Source organism: Pieris rapae, chromosome 13 (genome assembly GCF_905147795.1).
Source record: "Pieris rapae chromosome 13, ilPieRapa1.1, whole genome shotgun sequence".
NCBI classification, from domain to species: domain Eukaryota; kingdom Metazoa; phylum Arthropoda; class Insecta; order Lepidoptera; family Pieridae; genus Pieris; species Pieris rapae.
This window is the reverse complement of record NC_059521.1, coordinates 2,643,327-2,668,582: the sequence shown is the minus strand read 5'-3', so window position 1 is coordinate 2,668,582 and position 25,256 is coordinate 2,643,327. Positions and strand designations below refer to the sequence as shown.

General features: G+C 31.9%; 2 protein-coding genes across 3 annotated transcripts; one reads left to right on the top strand and one right to left on the bottom strand.

The window, feature by feature from the left end:
• Window positions 1–35: 35 nt before the first annotated feature.
• Window positions 36–9,944, top strand: LOC111003721 (protein disulfide-isomerase). Its single transcript, XM_022274378.2, has 10 exons — window positions 36–302; window positions 439–636; window positions 829–1,100; window positions 1,526–1,693; window positions 2,877–2,986; window positions 3,357–3,477; window positions 7,105–7,271; window positions 8,454–8,619; window positions 8,981–9,070; window positions 9,257–9,944. The coding sequence occupies exons 1-10, from the start codon at window positions 155–157 to the stop codon at window positions 9,299–9,301; spliced, it is 1,485 nt and encodes a 494-aa protein (XP_022130070.2). The 5' UTR covers window positions 36–154; the 3' UTR covers window positions 9,302–9,944.
• Window positions 9,945–12,556: 2,612 nt separating this feature from the next.
• Window positions 12,557–24,771, bottom strand: LOC111003724 (TOM1-like protein 2). 2 transcript variants are annotated; one of them, XM_022274382.2, is made up of 13 exons: window positions 24,635–24,771; window positions 24,176–24,423; window positions 20,899–21,006; window positions 19,217–19,312; window positions 18,609–18,710; window positions 18,047–18,193; window positions 17,425–17,576; window positions 17,231–17,304; window positions 16,423–16,488; window positions 16,143–16,245; window positions 15,405–15,492; window positions 14,655–14,714; window positions 12,557–14,435 (listed from the first exon to the last, which is right to left on the bottom strand). In XM_022274382.2, exons 1-13 carry the CDS (start codon window positions 24,687–24,689, stop codon window positions 14,265–14,267), a joined length of 1,470 nt encoding a protein of 489 aa, XP_022130074.2. In that variant the 5' UTR covers window positions 24,690–24,771; the 3' UTR covers window positions 12,557–14,264. The 2 variants fall into 2 exon arrangements, with proteins under 2 accessions (XP_022130074.2, XP_022130075.2); XM_022274383.2 differs by lacking the exon at window positions 14,655–14,714.
• Between the last annotated feature and the right edge of the window lie 485 nt (window positions 24,772–25,256).

Below are 25,256 nucleotides of genomic sequence, written 5' to 3'. Positions count from 1 at the left end.
AAATAACCAATCACAGCCCAACACACGATCGACGCTGCCACGTCGAGTGAGACAGTCGGTACGGTTGTGAAGTGGCATTTTCGGCATTTTGTTAAGTTTCGTCTTCTGAGTAGAAGATAGTTAGTAATACGGACTGGTAGTTAAGTATTTCAAGATGAGATTTTTGATATCAATTTGTGCGATAGCCCTTTTGGGTTCCGCTATCGGAGACGAAATACCAACAGAAGATAATGTACTTGTGCTGACCAAACCGCTCTTCGATGATGTTATTTCAAAAACAGAGTACATTTTAGTTGAATTCTGTAAGTCTGGTTGATTTTTTTGTTATATTTCATTAACGTTTCTCAAATATGAATTTTCCGGCCTTAAGCAAATTTCTTTGTCAGAAAAGTGGCCGGGCGGCTTTTTTGTATCATTAATTTGTTGTCTACGTCATAGATGCACCTTGGTGTGGACACTGCAAATCGCTCGCTCCAGAATATGCAAAAGCTGCTACTAAATTGGCAGAGGAGGATTCGCCTATTAAGCTCGCTAAAGTCGACGCTACTCAGGAACAGGATCTGGCTGAGCAATACAAAGTTCGCGGATACCCCACACTCATTTTCTTCAAGAACGGCAACCCTATTGAATACTCAGGTAATTATTTTTATCATATACTTATGAGATTAATGACGGTAATTATTCACATAATGTAATGTTTAATAAATATGTCACAGTACTTATGAGTTTGAAAACATAATGTTAAATGACATTTTTATGACTAACCGGCATGTTAGCTTATAAAGAAACTAACAAAGTCGTTATTAAATCGTATTTTTTTCTAAACAGGTGGTCGTCAAGCTGATGACATTATTGCATGGATAAAGAAGAAGACTGGACCACCAGCTGTGAATGTTGCATCATCAGAACAAGCTAAGGAGCTCATTGCCGCAAACAATGTCATCATCTTTGGTTTCTTCCCAGACCAAACCACCCAAAAAGCTGTTGCCTTCCTAAACACAGCTGGTTTGGTAGATGACCAAGTATTTGCTATTGTAACTGATGAGAAACTTATTGAAGAATTGGAAGCCAAGTCTGAAGATGTTGTGTTATACAAGAATGTAAGTTTAACTAATTTGACTAATGAATCTTCTAATAAAAAAATGCAATCAAATCTTAATATGCATCCGGTGCAGGTTAAATTATTTATGAACAAATGAACAACAAAAACCTGGATTAGCTTGTCAGTAATTTTTCTAAGGTTAATTCTTATAATCTCTTAAATTTGAACAAAACCCAGGAATTTAAAAAATCCTGTTTTCAATTTAAAGTATTAGGCTATTTAAAGCAATAAGTATAATATATTTTTACCCAACAGATGATTGCTATATTTATATTTCATTCCTAAAGTTAAAAAATGTTAAAAATATGTTCTATATATTTAGTTAGACTAGACTGTAATAATTATTAAATTGTCCTTAAAGCTTCTGGAGAACTGAATAATATGAACAATATAATGTATCTAACACAAATATTTTTCCACTAGTTCGAAGACCCAAGTGTCAAGTTTGAAGGCGAAGACTTGAATGAAGACATCTTGAAAAACTGGGTGTTTGTACAGAGCATGCCTACTGTTGTTGAATTCTCTCATGAGACAGCTTCCAAGATCTTTGGTGGACAAATCAAGTACCACCTTCTTGTGTTCTTGTCCAAGGTAAGAAATTCAATCTAAAAAGTGCTTTTTCAAATTAAGATAGGTATATATTTTAAATGTGTAAAATTATGTAGCTTAATGACTAAATTATTCAGTATTTTTACTGTTTTATAAACATACTCACTTTAGATTGCTGCATCCGTCTAGAAATTATTTTTAAACTAATATAAATTATTCATGATTTAGAATCTGCGACATGATAAGTATATTATTCTTATCACAATAAATATTCATAAGCATAACTTTGATATATACTGAGAGTGAACCAGGTCATGAATAATACGACAAAAGACATGGAACTAGCTCGTAAAACCACGTTGCTTACACGTCGCTAAGTTTATGATATTAATATACTATTATTGTTCTCCCTTCATATAAAATTATCTTTTTATCAACATACTGATTAATTACCGTTAGTAATTATTTTTACTGATCAACATTTATTAGTAACGATCATTTATATCGTAAAAACATTATCAAGGTCAAGTTGAAAACAATTCAGTTCTGGCAAAATTTAAAATTGTGATAAGATCTTATGACTGGCGAAAGTATTGAATAAAAAGTGACCTATTTATTTAGCTTTCGATCACGATCTGACTTCATGCTTAGTGGAGCTTTGAATTTGTGAAAGTAGTAAATTTGGACAGCGACAATTAGCGCGGTCGCGCGTTTGAATCATGGCATGAATGATTTTTTTCGCTAATGTGCGCAATTAACATATATGGCTGAGGAAATCCGGAAGGAGTCTGTGATTTTAATCCAAAATCGATGTATCTGTCTGCCTCATAATAATAAATCACGTTATTAATATAACATTTATGTAGTACAAAAGTTGATTTTCATAGTCATAAAGCTATGTCCGAGAGCTGTTAATCTTTTTTCGCCGGCATAAAATTTAATATTCAAGACAAACGTTATAGGTCAATGAACTTTACAGACCATTGCCCTCTCGCTGCGTAATCGATGTATAGTAGAATACATCTACATCTTGTAAAGTACTAGGAAATGCATATATATCTATATTTAATTAGTGTTGCTGTATTACCATGATTAAAACCAGTTTTCCTTGCTTACTTACGCAAGTAACAAACGAACGAAATAAGTGCGTAGTCACGCAAAATGTCTCAAATCCCCAGATAGTACAACATGAAATTATTCTAATAGTATTCTTTCTTTTGTGTAGAAAAACGGTGACTTCGAAAAGTACTTAGATGGTCTCAAGCCTGTCGCTAAGACCTACCGCGAGAAGATCATGACCGTTGCCATCGACACTGATGAGGATGACCATCAAAGGTAAATTAACAGAATACGAAATCACGACAAAACGAAACGTATTATATATATTTTATTCTATTAAAATTAAATAATTTTTTTTAGTTTTTTTTTTATATTTTATATATAGTTATATTTTTATGTTTTATCGGTACACAGCTGATACATTGATAAAAATTATAAATTTTATTTAAATCTTTAAATTTATTTAAGGATTAAAATATTGTTTTCTATTATCTATGTTGTGGCGTTATACTTGCCATCTCAATATCTGGGTTGTAATTTGTAAGAATGGTAGGGTTTGATTGCCTTAAATACGCCACCCTTTAATGATAGAAACGTCTCTGTATTCGTGGAATTTCAGTTGTAATGAATACCGTTTTTATTGTAGAATCTTGGAGTTCTTCGGCATGAAGAAGGAAGAAGTCCCTGCCGCTCGTCTTATTGCCCTGGAACAAGACATGGCCAAATACAAACCTGCATCCAACGAACTCACTGCTAACGCTATTGAGGTAAATAAATCTTTTGTGTTACACATTTCTCACAGATTATTAGGTAGGTTTTGTAGCGGAGTATACTCTGAGAATAAAAAATATTAAAAATGTCAAATAACAAACAGAATTGATGATATACGAATGATATATCTCTCTCTAAAATGGAGGAGGGCTTTACCTATAGAGGGGTCAATAATGAATTATGATTTTGATTATTTTCTAATTTATTTATTACTAAACATTTATTGATATTGAAATTACTAATTATGATTGGAATTTAAATTTAAGGATAAATGAAATAGTAATACATAGTCTATTTTTAATGCATGCACGTATTGTGTTATAATTAATCATATGATATACTTGTTTAAAATATATTATTCATTATGGAAATAAATAGTCTATAATAATAATATCTCTCTCTATGTTTATATATTTTTCTAGTTCTCGAAGCTATGTTCTGATATTTATTAAGATACATTGCCATTACTTTGTTTGATGCATGATATTTTTATTCTATATCTTTTCCTTCTACAAGAACTATGACTCTTGTATGTCAAAATCCAATAAATATTTGACGTACGGGAGTCAGACTTAGAGCTGCCTTGTTTTTGAATCTTACCCAGAGAAATTGAAATTATATTGACGTATACTTAGCAAAATCTTAGTTAATTTGATAAATATTACAGCTTTCAATTAACTTGTTATGGTTTTATCGGTACACAGCTTGACGGATCGTGAGTGTATAGAATTGTAATCTAAACACAAATCATTTGAGTGTTATATGCTAAGTTGCAATTATGAAGGCAAATAATAATTCTGTATTAAAATATATATGGGTAAAGAATATAGGAAAACGCAGTCGTAGTTCCACAACAGAATGTAACGCGTAATGTATGCGTAATAAATAAGTCTCTTGGGATGTTTAGAGGCTTTTTTACTATTTAATGTCCATAAGCGAATCTTCTCTCATTACAAAGCAGGTCAGGTAAACGGCTAGGACTGACACGTAGCAAGGTAGAGGTTTTTATAACAGGGTATACGAAATTTCAATCGTATTTATATATTTGTCGAACTTATTCGACTATCGAAAAAAACAGCGTAACAATTTCTTAAAGGCCGGCAACGCATTTGACTCACCTCCAGTCCACCCCACAGTCCGTTTGCTCTGTGTTAAAAGGGCATATTTTAAAATTTTCTAGTATGTAGATACATGAACAATATTAAGTTCTCCTGCACGTTGTATCACGTTATTTTAAAAAAAGATGTTAATATTAACCTTCCAATCTGAAATGTAGAATGTTTAAAAGTTTAAAGATTTTATTGGTAAATTTCCGCTGGCTTTATATGTATTTAATTAATTAGATTTCGTAAGTATGGCGATGGAATGTATGTTGTATGGACAAGGTATCTCGATTAAGTTGTATAAAAATCCATAAAATATTCTCTAGCTGTTCTATAGGAAAAAGAAGATCAGCGTTATCTTAGAGCCTTCAGTGTGTAACTCTCATAACTTACAGGCCGTCAAAGTATTACGTAGGCAGTACCATTTTCTGCAATTTATCCTGCCCCCCATCGCGTCAGCAAAATAAGCAAAGCTCTCAGAAATATGAGTACATATACGTACTAATTTTCTGTAGAAATCTTCGAAAATGGATTTCGTTTTCTTTAAATAGAAAACGCCTTGTGTCAGGCACAGGCTGATCACCTACTTGCCTATTACATTGACAAAGGATCATGAAACATACAGAAATCTGAGGCCCAGACCTAAAAAGCTTCTAAAGGTCTTAGCGCTACTAATTTATTTAATACTATAGTCATAAAACTATTTAATGCATGTCATACAAATTAAATAATGAGTGTAACCGATACGCCTTATCGCAACCGACGTTGATAACATACTGTTTCGGTATTTGAGATTGCATTTAAAACTTATTAAAATTTACACTTATCTTTATTATTATCTGACAGTGACCTTTGGTTAAAATATTCCGATGTCGTTAATGCGGTATCTTAAACAATGTAGATTATTAACAAATTAATTTGTAACAGTTTAAAACTGATTAAAATACACTTATGAACGGCAATAAAAAATTTGTTAAATTGATACTAAATTTACTTTAAAAAAAAATAACGTAAATTGGATACAATAGGCGAACTTATCGCTCACAAGCAGTCTCTTCCAGCCAACCCTAGTTAAGAAAAGAACTAAAAAGAAATTAAAGTGTATAATTAAATCAATAAAAATAAAAATTACAAATAAGAATTTAAAAAATTAATTGTTGTAATTTTATTTAAAAAGAGGAAAATTTATTAAATTACCAAACTTAATTTTTAATTAAAGGCCGATTGCTTACTAAATTATGATTCATAAGATTTTCTGTATCAATGTTAACAGTATTGTTATTATTAAACTCTCATAATCCTGCATTCGTCTCGTGTTTCATGATAAGAAAACAATTAATCACTGCACCGTGTTATCGTTATTTTGATAATTATAAGTGCATCATTTTTTATTTCTGACTAGGGCATCGAGCCCGGGTTTACCCGGGCCGTAAAAACCCGGGTTTTCCCGGTTCTGAGGATTACAAAAAAAACCGGGTTTCAATTTTTAAAACTCGGGTTTTCGGGTTTTTCGGGTTTTTTATACTTTTGTTTTTGTTGTTTATTAAGTTTAAAGCACTTTGAATGCAATAATAAGTAAATTGAATAAAAATTCGCTTTGATAAATTATTATTTATGACACAAAAAGTAGCTTCCTTGCTACGTTCCTACCCATAAACAAGACATGCAAGTTAAATGCGCGTCCATCTCAGGACATGAGAGGGGTGAACTGTGGAGCAGTTGAGAGGGGAGGGTGTATCGTTGCGCGGGTGATGAATACCGGCGCCATTTGAGACTGATGCCAACCCAAGTATGCAGGTTATGGTGTCTCATATGGCTGCAGTTGATGGAATTTCTCTTAGAACGTTCTCAAAATCACAAGATTTAAAGTACCTTTCTGAAAAGACCGGCAACAAATTACCAACTACTGCTGATACCGTTCGCCACATTATTCTCAAAGACTTTGATAAAAGGAAGCTAGAAATAATAAACAAGATAAAAATTATACTGTCAGATGAAAAGAAGTTTTCGATATCATTCGATGAATGGACATCTATGAAAAATAGAAGATATATAGGGATCACTTTACATTCACCAAATTTTGCAAGGGATAGCAGTTTTCGAAATCTAGGTCTCATACGCATTCACGGGTCCATGAATGCTTACAATTGATTGAGGCCAAAAGATCGAAATGCTCGAAAAAACCGGTTTACCCGGGTTTTGATTACTCTTAGACCCGAAAACCCGGGTTTTCAGAATTGAACCGAGTTTCGATGCCCTATTTCTGACATGGAAACCAATGTATATAAATTTACTTATTTATTTTATTTTGTTATCAAATTCTCCGTAGCAGTTTTCTATATATTCAAATATTTTAATTGGACCGCTATAATATTTTTAGCAAAATTATAAGGTATTTTCGTAATGAATGTACATGCAACTTTTTCCATGTAAGTGTTGTAGTATGCTAAGTGACGACCTCTTACCTATATTTTTTTTGTGTAGATCGACCAGTAACAGTTTTTTTATACTTGCCTACAGGAATTCATCCAATCCTTCTTCGCTGGTACCTTGAAGCAACACCTTCTCAGCGAGGACGTGCCCGAAGACTGGTCCGCCCAACCCGTGAAGGTTCTGGTCGCTAAAAACTTTGATGAAGTTGTCTTTGACACCAACAAGAAGGTTCTTGTTGAATTCTACGCGCCTTGGTAAGTTGAATTTAGAACGAAAGATTTTTTAATTTAAAAAAATCATTGTTATTAACTGTATTAAAATGTTTAAGGTATTTTTGAGAATGACGTAGCTTTTAAATTGTCATTTTAAATATTTTGAAAGACTGTGATTATATAGACTTTACACTAATTAAGTCTACTTTAAAATTATATTCATCGCCTCTTTCGTCGAAAATCAATTTAATATCATGGATACATTTTTTTTATAAAAGGTTAGTCTTTATATTTTATTTCAGACTCGAAAGATCCATATTTCTTATGCAATCGAATTAATATTTATTTCATTGTTAGCACAGTTACGTGTCTAGTCATTATTAAATGGTGTAATTATGTTTACACAAGTGCGGTCAACTCATTAAGACTTATTCAATTAATTTTTTAAGTAATTTCTTATTCACATGGCGACAGGTTACGAATGAAGAAAATATTTTTTGTTCTCTTATTTTCAATTCATACAGTAACTTTCTTACTTAATCATAATAATTAATATACATATTTAACTAAGAACATAATGTAAACTAAACAACAAAACTTAACTAATTATGAATAATGCAATTCTTGTGAATTCAGCCACTATGCAAGTAAATATATTATTGATCCTACCCTGCTTCGCTTGCCTCTCTTAGTAAATTTGTATGCGGTCGCGGGCACTTTACAAAAAAAAAGACATTGATGAAGAAATGAAGAATATTGCATCATCTGATGTAGGAGACGGCTTTATATACTTAATAAATCGTTACACATACAAATAAACGGGACTAGATGTACACAGATATTTCTTCATCACTAAATGGCAATGATGAGGGGTTGGTTTATGGTAGCACAGGCACAACGTTAGAGAAACAGGATATAAGTATTAAAAAGAGGAAATAACAGAAAAAGTCAAACAAAATTTTAAGTGCTAGGAAATACAAAGTTTATACCATAAAAATACACTAATTAATACTAAAACAGTTACAACGATCTCTAAGAGAAACTTAAATATACATTATAAGTAAATTTCTGAAGAGGCGCTTATTATAAACTTAAACAACTAACTGTATATCTCTAAAGCAATATTTTTTTATCATGAAAAAGTAATATGTACTATATTATTGTATATACATAAAAAAATAATGTGGGTAGTTGCAAAGTTTTAATTAAAAATAACTTTCTCAGGTGTGGACACTGCAAGCAACTGGTCCCAATCTATGACCAGCTCGGTGAACACTTTGAGAAGGATGATGACGTAGTCATCGCCAAGATCGATGCCACCGCCAACGAGTTGGAGCACACTAAGATCACCTCATTCCCAACCATCAAACTCTACTCTAAGGACAACCAGGTATGCATTAAAGCAATTAATATCATAGTGATGGGAGTATATCATATCCTTCTACTTATTATTACTGATTTTGATAACATGATTACATGCGTTTCATGGTTCTTCTTATGGCCGTTCAAGTATAACGTAATCATTCGATTTCAATCAATTCAATCGATTATTTAGCCACTAGGCCAATACTGCTCTAGTCTGCTCTGGTTTCAAGATCTCAAACAAGTCCAATTCCATGCAATATTTACCAGATTATTATTAGATTATGGGAATTGTCGGTCAAAAAAGTGTTTATAAGTCCTATTTACTTGTGTATGTGTATTTTTTTTTATATGCCTTATTTATATTATAAATATATTGTTATTTTTAGGTCAAGGACTACAACGGTGAAAGAACGCTGGCCGCGCTCACCAAGTTTGTTGAAACTGACGGAGAAGCTTCAGAGCCAGTACCTTCTGTGGTAAATATCTTTATATGTCAAACCACTTTGGTATTTTTATAGTTATTACTTCGATTGCTCTTGTCTATGTTGGTGTGTACTTGCTTTGACTAAATAACTATAATTGCCTAAATACAAATTATAAATAAATACGGTTTTATTCTTCTGAAAATTCCGGTTTATATTAATTAATAAATATATTTTCAGTCGGAAGAAGATGAGGAAGATGCAGCGCCCCGGGACGAGTTATAAGCAAAGCGGCCAATCTCTCTGAGACTTCCATAGATATAGTACTGTATAGATGTAATTCTAAACTTACACTTAACCTGTGCATTTTATAAGCTAGACTGTTAATTTTTGTACTGAGTTTAGGTTGTTCTTCCATTTTCGTTGTTTATGGACTTTTATAACAGATTAAAAATATTTCTCTATGGTTACACTTATAAAGATCATCTATTGCCATATTGTATGGTCTATGATATTTTTCATTAATACTCTGTCTTCGTGTCCTAAATATTTAGGGTTATGGCAGTAATTTATTAATAATTTATTTCATAATCAGCAGCAAATAGATTATGTATGTGTGTATATTTATAATTTCTGTATCATAATGTTGTTTTACGTTCCTTAGTACAAAGTTGTGTTACATCGAACAAGAGCGGCTTTTTAGCTTAAATCTCATTTTATGCGTAGTTAGTTTTCATCACAATAATTGGTCGGTTAAGTGACACATTTGTTTATGAAATTGTTTAAGATGTTATAATGAAGGTGCTTCGAAAAGATCAAATATTTTCTCACGTTTGGTTATAAAATGTAAATATTGTTTTGATTAAAATCCGCGTCTGTTTATTGTGGATACAGAAATTGATAAATAAAAATTTATTAAAATATTAAATACGTTTTTATTTTACTACTTCATGCTGGACCAACTTACGGGTCTATTTAGATCTAAACAGAGATAACTAATTCTCATTTCACTTCACTTATCGCTAAGAAATTATTTCCTGCGGCTGTTTAAAAATACAGCTAGTAGTTCTGCAACCCTTGTAAATGTAGATAAAGAAAAAAATAAGTTTTTTTTTTAAATCTGATTTGATGAAAAGGGGAATAAAAGAAGTAAATTGTGAGAATCTTCAATAATATATTCAAAAAATTTATTGAGGAAAATTGAAAAGTGGAGTCAGGCCACGAATAAATGAAAGTGCAAAGCACTGTAAAGCGTCTCTCTTAGCTGAAGATTTAAAAAATTTAATTGTTATTAACACTCTGATTTTGCTCAGTTCATAGTAATCTTAGTATTTAAAAAGATTATTGCTTATTAAATGGTATGATCCTTAATAAAAACAAGTGTTTTCATATTAAATACACCAGAAATAACCGCTTGTTAAATAAAAAGTTCCTAGTAAAATCTAAAATAAAAGTGTAATCAATTAAATAAACTTTTTTTATTTCATGTCAATCTTATCTTCACCGTGTTTGTATATAGATTGTAAGTTAAACTATAGAAAATGCATACATGATTTGTTTAATGGGGCTTCTAAACGGGCCATGTTTTTCTGCAATTGATGGCTGCACTATTGGCAATTAATTGTCCGGCCATCACAAAAATGTTTTAATGCAGATGATGGCCGAGCAATCTATGGCCGGGCCATGTGTTGCAATATGTCAGCAATAGTATGGCCCATGATGCAGACTCCTAAACGGGCCACACATACCGGCAACAATGGCTGATGAAATCACACTTGTCGCAGCAGCTTATATTAATTTTAAAAGAACAGAAAAAGAAGAGATTGAGGATTCGACCTTGAATAGGCGTGAAACTGTAGACAATTTGAGTCTAGCAGTAATAAGCCTTGATAATAAATTATTCAAGAACTTGGCTAGAATTTCAAAAGGCGACTTTGACTTTCTCTTAAACAAAATTGGACCAAGAATAAAAAGAAATGATACAAACATGAGAACAGCAATACCTGTTTCATCGCCATCACGAGATTTGCGATAACTCTACGGTTTTTGGCAACAGGAGATTCATTTAAAAGTTTTATGTACCTGTTCCGAGTGTTAGATTTCAATTTTTATACAAGAGGTGTGTACAGCTATTATAGAAGGATTAAAATAATACATCAAGGTAAGTTAACATAGGTTTATTAAATATGTTACGCATAGATAGTAACTATTATGTACTTTTTAAATTTAATAATAATAGGTATCTAGTAGCAGCATATTCGTTTTTATTTTCGCCAGCATCGCGTATAATAATTTGAGCCTTTTAGTACGTGGTTTTGGAGTAGTATCGACGGCTTCCAAAGTGTCGGTTGTTTCTGATTCTACGACTTCACGTGGGTCAGCACTGATGTCAGTATGTAGTTTCAGTCGCCTGTGAATGCATAAAATTTTTAGTATATCTTTAAGCCTTTCAGATGCCGTCAGGAGTAACAGAATGGAAACAAGTTGCAAAAGATTTCGAGGGAAGAAGTTCAATTTATCAATCGATATATAACATACGTAATACAGAGATATGTACATTTATAATGACTAAAATATTTTATTAAAGATACTTACGTTAGAAGTTTTCATTTTCACAATGTTATCCTATATTCGTGGTATTTTGAGTACAGAGAAACGATATCGCATCTTAAGCAAACCACTTTACTGTTTTACCGCCAGCACTACCACTTTCCTTCTTTTTCTCCTCATTATTTGCGTAAGTTCTTAGGCTTCTGAATTTTTTGTAAGCCTCGTTACTTGTTATGCCAAACTTTTCAGCGATTTCATTCCATGCATCTTTTTTAGAATTTCTATCTTTTTATGAGCCGGTTTTTATATCCCACAACTCGGGGTGCAAATGTATTTCTTCAATAAAATCAGTAATTGTCTTGTTAGACCAGTAACCATTTTTACGTAGTTGTCAAAATCCAGCTGATCGCAAAACACAGAATATAGCAACAGGCACACTTCACTCATAGCAAACTTCATGTCGCGTAGAAAAGGATACACTATGCCATAACAAAGAGAGTGACTGAAACAACAATAGAACTGGCTGTGCAATATTGCAGTTGAATTCGATAGCCTAGCGATCGTTCGGCAACCCATCGGGGCCATATCGGCCATAAGTGGCTACACAAAACATGTTTGGCTATATGGCCGGGACATTACTGCAACATTGCATAGTGTGGCTGACATTGTTTGCAATGTTGCCGGGCCATGTGTTGCAGCCATCAATTGCAGCAAAACATGGCCCGTTTAGAAGCGCCATAACTTTGAACAATGCGCATACTTGAACGACAACTCTTACCCGCTTCTCGAATTCATCTAAATTTTAGTCAAAATGTTATATTGTCCGAGAAACATGTATGACATGTTCGATATTCATACGAACATCGTACTAATCTGCAGGGACTAATTCTGTTTGGACATTTGTTTTGTTTAAATTCTGTAAGTAGATATTGCAGTGCATTTTTGTTAAATGTGGCGTATCGATCACAGGATAACAAAAGAAAACAACAATTTAATTCGCACATTTCATTTATTATCTTAAATACAACGATTAAAACACAAAATAACTCTTTTAAATTATTAACATTAAGCTTGTTCCATGTTTATCACATTAACACCAAATTACAATCAGTGAGATGGAATGGCTTAGGCGAATACAATTGTTACCTATTTATTATTATAAAACAGGCACTAAATAGATAAATAAGGTTTTATATAGGTACTAATTTATCTCGTACACGCAAAATCTATGAAGAACATTTTTTTTAATCTCGCTTGCGTTCCAACCTCAATTATCTATTGCCTGATGTTTCTGGTGGTACAATTAATAATTTAACAAATGATTTAATTATTTTAAATTAAACATTTTCATAATCAAATGAATACATTAGTAAAAATGTCAGCTACGATTAAATAAAAAATTTAAATATCACATTTTGTGTACACGTACGTACTAAAGCAGATGCGTATGAAATTTCGTAAGCTTATTTATACCTACTACGAGACGCGGGAAGCTATATAATCTAGCTTCTAGGTGCGAAGATCAAAAGGGGACAGGATTGCCACTACTAAAATAAAATATTTTTGCATTTTTCATGTAGTTCTCGTATTTTAATTTGGTAATGGCAACCCTGAACATTCAGTACAAGTGTACTTAACAAAACATCTACTACACGAATGTTATACGAGAAATCTTTGCTAGCATTGAGAACATGTATAAAGGTCCCACACTTAAGGCATAGTGCTTGTATTTTATTGCGATTCTATTTCCGGTGTACATAAATTACAGAGACGTATGATAGTTCTGTCACGTATTTGAATACGTCAATACGTAGTTTCTTTTGACAGTTCGAATGAAATGATTTTCCATTCAATTTGCATGGCTTAGTTACAAATAGCGCTGCCCACGTTTTCATTCAATTAATTCAAGAATGTTGTATTAGTTTTTGAATATTTCGTGCATAGATTTCAGTACACATTTTAGGAAACATGGCGGAAGGTTCGAAGTTTTTCGTGTTATTACACAAATGTTAAAAATAATAATAATATAACTAACTTGATTAATTTTTTATCATATATTTATGCAATAAATAAGTTAAAAGCAGAAAAATTTAAATATCCAGTTTTTTTATTTTGTACAGTAGAGATTTTCTTTAATTATATGAGATATATTATGAGAGCTATAGACTCGCGCTATAAAATAAATGCGGGTAAGATTCAGAAACTAGATTTAACGAACTGACTACCATATACATTTTTGACCAAACTCAACGCTAAGTCGAATTTCTGAATCCAAAGTAGCTGGTTCCAAAGGAGACTGGATATTTTCATGTGAATGTTTTCATAATAAAAATGGAGGCTCTCTTAAAATTAATCTTAATAAATAAGGTGCATATTCCGGTACATATACAATAAGAGTTCAACGACACTCCGACCTATTTAAATTCATAAAACCACAGCATACCCGTTGCCATGGCAACAAACGCCCCGTTATACAGGAACCGGACTGAGCACAAAACGCGTAAAACTTATTAAGTTAAACATATATGAGTGCTTATGATAGAGCTCAGTCCGAATTACCCTTTAAATGATTAGCAACTTTTAAAATTCATAATTTTCAATAAACATAAGACATATTACAACGATTTTCGCCTTAGAGGCGTAAAGGTCTAATCATGGTGGGAGTGACGTCACAGACCTGGTCCTTCGATCCGGATTGTTATAGAGCGAACATTGAATCTTGATCCTTGTTGATTTGTCGGTGCCTCGGCGTATTGTTTGTATTATTGGCATCAGGGAGGCTGTCTGCTGCGGCAGCTCTCTCTGCTAGAAACTTCTCGAAGTCACTGCTCGTTACACTTTCTTGTCCAGCATTGGCTTCTGCGGCAGCCTGTTTTAATCCAATTAAAATCGTTTATTAAATACACTAAACCAAAGCGTTACTGTTGCTTAGTATTGGTAATGTTATCCGAAAATCAATCGTTTGTGATCGGCTGGATAGCAATATATGTGCTGTAGTGGGAAGCAAATAAGGGAAATTATAAGTAAGTGAAGTAAGTAATGAAACTATTCAAGTTTAAATTATAAGAATGTGAAACAAAAAAATCACCTTTTCTTGTTCTAACCAAGCAGATATCTCATCTATTTCCCTCTGATCCATTCCCGATGGCTGTCAAAATAAATTAAGGTAAAACAAAAAATAAACATAAATTGGTATAAATTGGTATAAATAAATACATACAATATAATGTTTAAAATGTTAATCAGATTGATTCCGTATGCATTCCAGTTTTATGAACAGTCAAACTAACATATTACAAGGTCTTGTAAAACTATTATAAAAGAGTAAGTATGATGCAGTTTCATGTCCATTCTTCATGTTAAACGGTTTGCAAGGGGTACTTTTTTAAATATTTTAAGTGTAATTTTGACTTCCAAAAGTGCCTTTTTAATAGGCCTAATTGAAAAAAAAATTGACTTTTTTAAATTTTCATATTAACAAAAGCATTGAATTAATGTTGATTAAGGGTTCTTCTCTCCCCCTAACCACCTTCTCTATAAAATATTTTTAACTATATTTTCTGGTAATATTATTTTCTTTTGTAAAAGTTGAAAAAATAAGTGCCATTGGACGTAATTCGTAATTAAAATATCGTCTAAAGCTTTGGCGGGTTTGTCAAATTATGAACATGTAATTTGAATTTATAAAACTAAAACAGGGTTAAAAATAAAAATTCGTATAATTTCTAGTCATTAAAAAAATTTGAAATGGGTTTTAAATGTCCTCAAATAGGCCATTGTAAAAAAAACTTGATTTTCGTGAATTATTCTTTAAAATCAGATAAGAAAGAATAGTTACCAAGGGTTGTTGGGTCGCTCGTGTGCTAGCGGCCGCTGCTAATCCAGCTGTCGTCTGCTCCTCTAAGTTGTCCGCGTAACTGCTTCCGCTAAAAGAAAGTTTTTAACCTATAACTAACAATTAAGTAAAGGAATGGAAGAAAATGTGTGTTTTAATAGTATTTTTAAATTTTTTTGTAAAACTTATGTTTACTGTCTAAGTTTTTGTAAAATATTTAGAACGTTATGTTTGATGTTAATTAATAAATAAAATTTGGTTAAAATTTAAAAATAATGTCAAATAAAGAATTTTCAGTTTTTTAGTGGGTTTCTTAACCAATAATCATTTTGAGATTTAATGTTTTTGAAGATTTAACATATCTTCTTTAGAACTAGCTCATCCCTATGTTTCTGGCAACCCTCGTCGAAACTGACATAAAGTTAAAAATATTGCCATATAAAAATTATTTATTTTTTTAAATATATATATTTATGTAAATAATGTGATTTATAAAAAGAATAAATCATAACAGACATACATTGCAAAGAACTCCCCTGGAAGCACATTAAGGACCTGTTCATTTACATTTCTTTTATATAAAGTGTGAAAAGGGGCAGAAGGCCCTCTTGATGTTAAATGATAAGTGCCTATGGACTCAGACTTCCAGAAGTGCGTTTTAATAAATAGTACGCTCTTTCCTCGAAGGACCCTAAGTCGAATTGGTTCAAAATGGATGGTTTTTGCTTTATATTCCCTTACCCAGTTTTGGAAGATTCATATGTGACATTTCGAGACTGAGCGAACATGTCAAACTCGTCCTTGGAGCCGCTTGGAGACTTCTCATTCGGCGCGTCTGTCACACCTAAATTCGTAAAAAAATACTTTTTTACTTAAATAGGACTAGTCATAGTGTTTTTGAAGCATATTAAGTACTTTATCGGTATGTTTTTATTTTTTAAACATAATTCTTTAAAACTTCAATAGTATAAGTAAACGATAAAAAATACTTATTTAATTAATATACATATAATATACATACTTAATTTAGCAATATCAGGAACATCGTCACTTAGATCGATAAGTGCGTCCTCCTCTTTCTTGGGGGCTGAAAATGAAATTTGAATTTGGAATAAAAGAAGACAAAGTGAGGGCGAAATTCGAATTAAATTCGAATTACCTTCGCAGATTCGAAATTCAAATATGAATGAAATCTAAAATCAGTTTTGGCTTTAGACAAAATCACTTTGCGACAAGCGTGACCCACTAATTCCAAATAAATTTGTCTACTGTGACTAAGAGTGACCTGCGAGTGTGATCATCGTCTAAACGAGATTTTTTTCTTAAGCGCTACGACACATCACATATCATAGATCATACGGCGATGAAAAAATATTTATTTATTTATTTCACAGTATTTTTCTATCTTAACAGTAACTACTAATTTGGATAAAGTGCGTCAGTATAAAGTACACATGTCAGAAGTGAAACTGATTACTGCCTCAATAGATGATCATGTACCAGTAGTAGATCACTATATGTATTTGTAAATCTATATCCACACTGTATATGTGCGAACGATAATATAAATAAATAAAAAATCTGCGTTTACTATACAAAACGTTATTCGACAGAATTTCCATGTAAAGTTCTAATATCTAATTACTAAACGAATACATCAACCAATAGCATCTATTTTTTCTCGATCTCCCTTTCTCATTCTCTCATAAGCAGTCTCAAATGCTCTCTCCCTTTCTTCGACAAAAACGCTGCACATCTTTGTGACGTTTTCACCCGTCAATTTTTTACCCTCATGCGCCTATAGTAGTTTCACTGCAAAAAAAACTTACGTGATACAGTCCCGGGAACTCCCATGGCGGCACCGAGAATGGCCGATGGCGTGGCAACGCCGGTAGCTGCGTTTCTGTATTGAAATTAATTCATGTAATAATTGCGTTTTGGATTTTAGTGAAATATAAACAGAATCGTAAAAAGAAATATTTTGAAGTTTAAACGTTTCTAAATAGTAAAATTTTCCGCTTACCGGTTGCTGGTTAGGCGAGAGTGTCTCAGGAGTAAGTTGTGTAACTGATCGTTAGTTAGCAATAGTTGGGCTGTCAAAGGACACTCGTCTGATACACGCCCAACCAATTCAGCCACACGACTTTGCATCGCACGGAGTGTGTCTGCCAACTCCTAAGAGAAAATTTTAATATAATTAATGATGATACGACCATATATATATATATACGTCGACCATTTTAGGAACTTGTCATAATTTGCTTCTCCCTTATCCTAATATTTAATTGCGTAAATAGAAATATCATAAGATTTCGAACGCCTGACTGTACTACTAAACAGATCATACATTATTTGTATATAAGCAGTGGGTGGAAAAAAATTAGTAAGTTAATTAAAAAAAAAAATACCTAAACATAGGAGCAGCAGGCGATTTTATCGCTATCAATTGATTGTCCAGAAACTATATTAAGGGATAATAAGTAACATATTAGAGTAGACTACAAGAACTACTAAAGTATTTAAAAAAAAAAAACAGAAGTCATATTACAAAACAAATAAATTGATACAATACAAAGCTGTCTAAAAGATTTTTAAGTAATTATAGAATTATTATTAATTAATGTTCGGAACGAATAAATACGTACATCAAGCAATTGTATGTCAGATTCGTGATGCTGCGTATACGGCTGTGCTGTCAGTTCGTTCAACATGTCATTCATAACTGTCATGTTGCCCTCAACCACGGCTAGGTCGGCCCGTAGCTTGCTTGTCTGACTCTCTGATAGGGTCACCTGTAATTAATCATAATATATATAACTAATTTTGTAATAAAAAAGGCCAGCAACGCACTCGCGAGCCCTCTGGAATTGAGTGTCCATGCTATCAGTTGAGCCTCCTGCCAGAGAGAAGAGAAAAAAATGCAAATGGTTTTATTAAATTGCTTAATTTTTTCGCAACTGTATTAAAAATAGTTGTTCAGTACAAGTGCGGAACCGTCATTGCAACTTATTCCGACTGTCAACCCTCAACTTCGGCTGCGCCTCGGCTCGGGCGGACATTCCTCGGAACTTTCTGCAATGACAGGCTTCCTGCACTTGTAATGAAATATACTATTTTAACACAACTATATTAAAAACACAGTTTTGTATTAAAAATATCTTTTTTATTAAAAAAAACACGTAACCATAGTAACAAAAATTAACGTACCGTGCCAGTACTATTTTCAAGCGGCATCCGAATGGGAGAACTCGGCGCCAAGACGTTACGCTGAGGAGAGCTAGCCATCGGTTCGCCGCCGTCAGGAACACTCTGATAAAATAATAATTTTAGTTTACTTCAAAAATCTAACCTAATGACGTGTGTTTTTAAAATACATTTAACCACGGCACTACAATGCTTTTGCAAAACCAGACATCGTTATATTCTGGCACATTTTCTTTTCCAACCAATTGGTTTGATCTGTAGAAGACTATCTGAATATGCCAATTTCATGATATGTAAATATCTGCAACTTCCTTTTGAATTACGTATTGTATAATTTTGGGTTAATTACTTTACAATATAAGTTATAAGTAAAGATAGTTTAGCTAAGTATATGAGGTTTGAGCAGAGTTAGCGTGTTATGAAATAAGAGTAATCTTACACTAATGATAGGAAAATGAATTGCAAAATATGATGTTTCTTTCTGAATTCAGAAAAGTGAAACCTCTATAGGGCATAGCAAAATGTTCCATGTTGGTATCTAGCTACTAAAAGGTAGGCTCAGTAAAAACATCAAAATAAGGTAAAAAAACTACGAGGACAGCAGTACTCACCCGTTGCGGTGTAAATATAGGTGCCATAGCGTCCAAATCGGTCATAGGAAATTCGACACCCTTGGTCCGTAATTCGTTGTACACTTGTACTACTCCCTGGGAATAAAGACATCTTTTATTACCTTATATTACCATAAAAAGCTAAAGAACGAGCAAAATAGGCTTGATCTAAGGCGCGCTCAAGATAGAACGTTTGCCAAATCTTGATGCCCACTTCCACATAATACAAATTGGGCAACTACTGCAGAAGTAATGCTTTGCAATTAATTACAAAGGACTCTGCACAAACTATGCATACAATATGTTAAAACAAAATTGTTCAACAGTTGTACATTCAAAATAATCCAAAAATAAAAGTCGGTGTAATGCGATAAATAATAGTAAAAATGCAACACATGTTTAGAGCGAACAATAATTTCCAAAGCCTGAAATCGCTTAAGCCAAAGTATCGCCACTATTTCTTGTATGTACTTCGTACGACTGCTAGTAGTGTAACATAACACCCAATCCTTGACAATGCGAACAACTTGGATCAAATATCAAGTGTATACATTGAAGCACTACAAATGCACCGGACACTTTATTATTTCGAATAATCCAGCCATAAGCTGCAGGGTTCATAACCTTCTAATGTAAATCCAAATTGCAATGGATAATTCCTGGCACTCATGTAATTATTATATGCGAATATAAATATAGATAACTATTTAACGTGTTGAATGTCACACAGATGAAGTAAACAATTTAATGTTTTTATGTAAATATGTTGATTCCGAAATGCATTTACAGCCTAGCACGCTTTAGAAGCCTCAAATAATTAAAGAAGATGTATCTAATCGCTACAATAACATCGTCCAGAAATGTGCCGCACCAATTAACGAACACTTAACAAAGTTATCAATAACCTTATTTGATAGATACATTATAAACGAAAATTTATAGCATTATTATTTTACCAACCAAAGACCAATGTCCAGTGTTTGAACACTCGATTTATATGATTTGGTGCATTTTTTGATTTGTACTTTATGTAATTATTTAGACTTCTTTTGATAAATATTTAAATTGTATTACATATTTATATAACTATACCGAGTATTATATTATTTACATGAATCTTAACGACTTTGCAACATATACCATAGATTTAATCATAAATAAACTAAATTCCGTGTTTTTCTGTTAAAATCCAAATTTTTCGCTGTCCACAATTTCTCGTTTAACCAGCACGAGTAAGTGGAATAGTATTTAATATCATCAAACTCAGTATGAGTTGGATGATATTATTGTATGAGTTAGTTGATATTATAGTATAAGATATGAGATGTTGTCTTGCTAAAGTGCATTTCCACTTCTGTAGAGTTATCTCTAAGTTCTCTCTTACTTTTTTATATATAACACAACTGCTCCGAGCAGTCGTGTACGACTTCAACGTGACCGCTCTAGAGCAGTCAGTCTCGACTGCATCAAGCGGTCCGTCTGTGGCCAGCGAAAGAAGAAAGAATGCATAGGCACGGAAACTTCTTACCCGCTCTACGCCCTTGACTTGCGAACTGGTTGTAAATGTAAATTTACAATTAATTTAATTTGTTTTTTTTGACGTTCATAAGTGTACATGTTTACCTATATGAATAAAGATATTTTTGAGTTTGAGTTTGAAAAATATGTGGTAAAAAGCTTACCTGCAACTCCGGTTGATTTTGAAAAGCATCCGCCCAGCACTGTATAAGACTCAAAACCTTTTCTTGCACAACAGTGGGCGGGTCATTTTTCGGACCAATTAATTTTACCTGAAAATGAAGCTTTCAATTAATAATACTGAAACGACTCGCTAGTAGCTCTTGTTAGCCCAGTGGTCAAAGGGTATATGGATATGTATAGGTATATTTAATTGATAATAATCATTAAGATATTTGACATCTCATTATACATATTTACTACATTGGCAATGTTTGATGAAGTTAAGATTGTGAGGTAATAAAAATTATTGATTTAAATAATAAGCATGAATAATTTTGTTGATTCTATCAAATATTTCGTGTCTCATACAATTCCATACTCCTCGAAACGGCTCAACCGATTTTTATGAAATTATTTATATATATTTATTAGTCAGAGAATCGGTTACTAGCTAAAATTTGCTTTTGATTTTCTTGACAAAAAATATTGTTTTTATTTTTTATGATACCGCATATAAAAATACATGCAACCCATAATTTTTATCTACCCTTTACAATTAACCTCTTATGTTTTATTTGTTACTTGAAGTTTATAACTAAAACTTTAAGGTTTATATAGAGAAAAATCACACAAAAACCTAAAAAGTATTCATTCCAGAAAACCGAACAGTCTCCGGGGTAGCATATCAAAATGTTCCATGTTGGTATGTACTAAAAAAGTAGGTTAGACATTAAAGAGAAACAAATTTAGCGGGGGCAGCTAGTCACATATAAATTAGATTATTTCACAATATTTAATGTTTCACTATTTACGAAGTTTTCTTTTCAAATATATTAATTATAAAAGACAATCGGTTGATGATGATAGTGTATGTGGGGTTCATATTAGACAAAATTGAATATGAGTTAAAATAAAAATCATACAATGGACGATGCGCTCGAAGCGACCAAAAGTCAAAATCAAATAACTATATATTTTTCGTCAAAATCAGTCGTCATAGATCATTCCTCGTGTCAAACGCCTCCTTCAAATTTCGATTTGCATATTTCTTACAGTGAAGAAACTACTCGCGGAAAAGAAATCTGAATGAGGTCACGGGATGAAACGAAATTTTCAATCAATGATTTATACTGCAATCAAATTCTAAAACACTGTTAACTAACCTTAGAGTTCAAACGTCTAATGGGTTTTTGTATTGATGTGCGGAAAGATTTACATGGTCAAGCTTCGTGACAAAACCGGAATGCCTTCAGTAGATGTGTCAGGCTGACTGGCTCTTCACCTAGTCCAATACCCAATACACTATCATCATCAACCGGTTGTCTTATATTATTGATATATTGGTAAAGAAAACAACGTATCTAGTGTAACATTAATTAATATTGTGAAATAATTTTATTCATATGTGATTATAGAATCAACAAAATCATTAATGCTTATTATTTAAATTAACCACATTTATTACCTCGCAATCTAACTTCATCAAACATTGCTAATGTATCAAGGTCAAATATCTTAATTGTCACAACACATATCAAATCAAATATATAGATATTTATATGCTTGATATATGTGTATTATTATACAAAAAGTGTTCTTATTACTTTTTTTTATTTCAGTAGTTATCACTTCTGTGTTATCAGATAAAAGAACAAGTTTCTTTCTCATTACATTCAAGATTTTTTTTTAAACTAAAGTAATATTTTTTAATTTATTAAAGAGTCTTATTTTACTAGAATACTCATCTTTCCTTTGTCATTACACTGTAAACAAAATTGGATAAAAACATGAAATTGAACTTTTCTTATAAGACTCAAACTGGACTGATTCAGTTTTTATAAATAAGGTGAAAAAGCCTCATCTAGCCACTTCTTTAGCAAGTTTTATTTTTATAAACAAATGAAAACTGCATATAAAATAAAACAAGAGCCCCCAAATAAAATAACACTTAGATTACCAACTAGATTTGCTCTGTTAAATATATTGTTCTTTTATGTAAATGAAGCAGTTGTGTTGAGAGGTTGTAGAATGTCATATTATCTCAGATGACATCATAAGAGGGTACTGTCTCAGTTATTTACATTTTATATTGACTATGTTGTTTATATGCCTACTGCTTAATGTGGGACAGTCAAATAATAATAATAACTGCACTAACAATTTTATTTTTACCTAATAATAATATGCATATAAAACTTTTTCTAAATTATTTTATCATTAAATCCTATCAAATCACTGTAAGAATTTAATTTTATGAACTCATAAAACATTCTATTATGCTTGGCTTTGTATAATATTGCACTTTATCATTGCAAAACATAATAAAAATACACATTTTATAGATTTAATTATTTAGTGATGATAAAATCTTTATCTATATTTGAAATATCAATATACTAATAATTCACATCAATAAGAATAGATAGTTTTTCAGAGGCATGTGAATGACATCTTATCAGATAACATACTTTTATCTTATTTTATTTATCTTAATGTTCCATCTTCATTCCAACATCATCTTTGTATTCACAAAATTACAATTTATAAAGCGAAAAATTACAAAATTATTTTCAAGAAGATTATGTTTTGTTCTCACTATTTACTAAATGAAAGCAACAATGCTTACTAAGCATTACCTTTGCAATAATACTTAAAGATGCTTTAGTTCTAGCCACAAAGCTAGAAAATACCTACGGCTTACTACAAAGTAATTTTGAATTTGAATTTGAATATAATTAGCTAATATAGTATTCATTATTATTGATAAGAGTAGAGACTAAATCATAAGCAAACAGACCTAACTAAAAGTATAATATAAATCATACAATCCAATTTATTCTTAATCTATTATTAATTGGAAAGAGATAATTTTATTACTTTTAAACTTATGGAGCCATATAGATACTATAATAATCTTGCATAAGGATATAAAATAGGAGCTTGATACTTTTTAGAATTGTAATTTGACGTTTGGTTTAACAATTTTAGAGCAGTGTTAGCCCAAGTTGAGCAAAAGACATTTACCCGTCATTCCAATATTTTCTGTATGGCAATATACATTTCTTTCATGATGAAACCGCACTATAATGAATACAGAGTGTGTAGTCATTTCTGGGATTTAAGGATGTAACTTTAACATACCTATGTAATTTTATTCAGGTTTCATTTAGACAACATTGAAGGAAGTTAGTATAATATATATAATAAATAGTCAAGGTGAACACCAATACCTACAGCGAATGACTAAGTACCAAGGTCAGATCAATTTGTGGTACTCACCAACTCAGATATAAACTCCTTATTACACACAAGAACATGGAAAGGTCTTCCACAATTCTTAACACAGCTCTCAAGTACAGTTAAACTGTACATAACAATTGTGTAGTTCTTCCCAGCACTTTGGGTCAGTCTTTTTCTAATTGCCTTTATGGCATCTTTAGGTCCATCTGCACTAGTGTTTATAATATCACATATTTCCATATTAAGGGCCCAATTTTCTGAAGGAAGGGATCCATCTGTAGCTTGTTCTGAAATAAGGATTTCACGTAGTACAAATAAATAAAATTACACGACTCAACAAATGTTTTGGCTATCGGCTGTTATAGTGTGCACTGTGCAGAATAAAGCGAATGAACACAATGGAAAAAGAAACTTAAATTTTCCTGATTAAGTAATGCGTAACAGCAGAAAGTGTAGAAATTCTTATATTCTTTAAGGTAATATGGTGGTGAAACTTACCAATTTTTTGACCAACTGGTGTGGCAAATGGATTTCCTACTCCAAAGAAAGACATTTTAGCCTTTTAACAAAATACCCTTCTAAATAATAACAATTAAAAATTATTTTTACCGATTTCACTTGTCACCTTGTAAATAACAAAATGCAGATTAAAATTAAGTTTTGAAAGTTGGTGATCTGACATCATCTGTCAGGTCAAAAATGTCAAAATGTTAATGTCTAATTTACTTTACTTGAAAAACCATAGAATAATAATTAACAAATAATCATATTCATCTTCTTGATTATCTTACTATAAAAATAAAGTAATTAAAGAATTATGATATAAGTAGAATAATTATTATTCTACTTATAATATAATTCTTTTATTAGTTTTCAAGTTTTATATAATATGTGGTCAATATGACCGGAAATACGATATGGCGGGAAGGTTAAAAAATTACCCGTCAATACATTTAATTCACAGAACTTACACAATGGCTTTTATTTGCTTTTTCATAACTTAATTAAAATATTAACAGTTACGAAAGTACTTTATATGTGATGATAAAATATATGATCTTAATAGATTTTCATTTTATGAAATGGTTGGCTATTGGTCATTAATTCTACGATCCGGGTA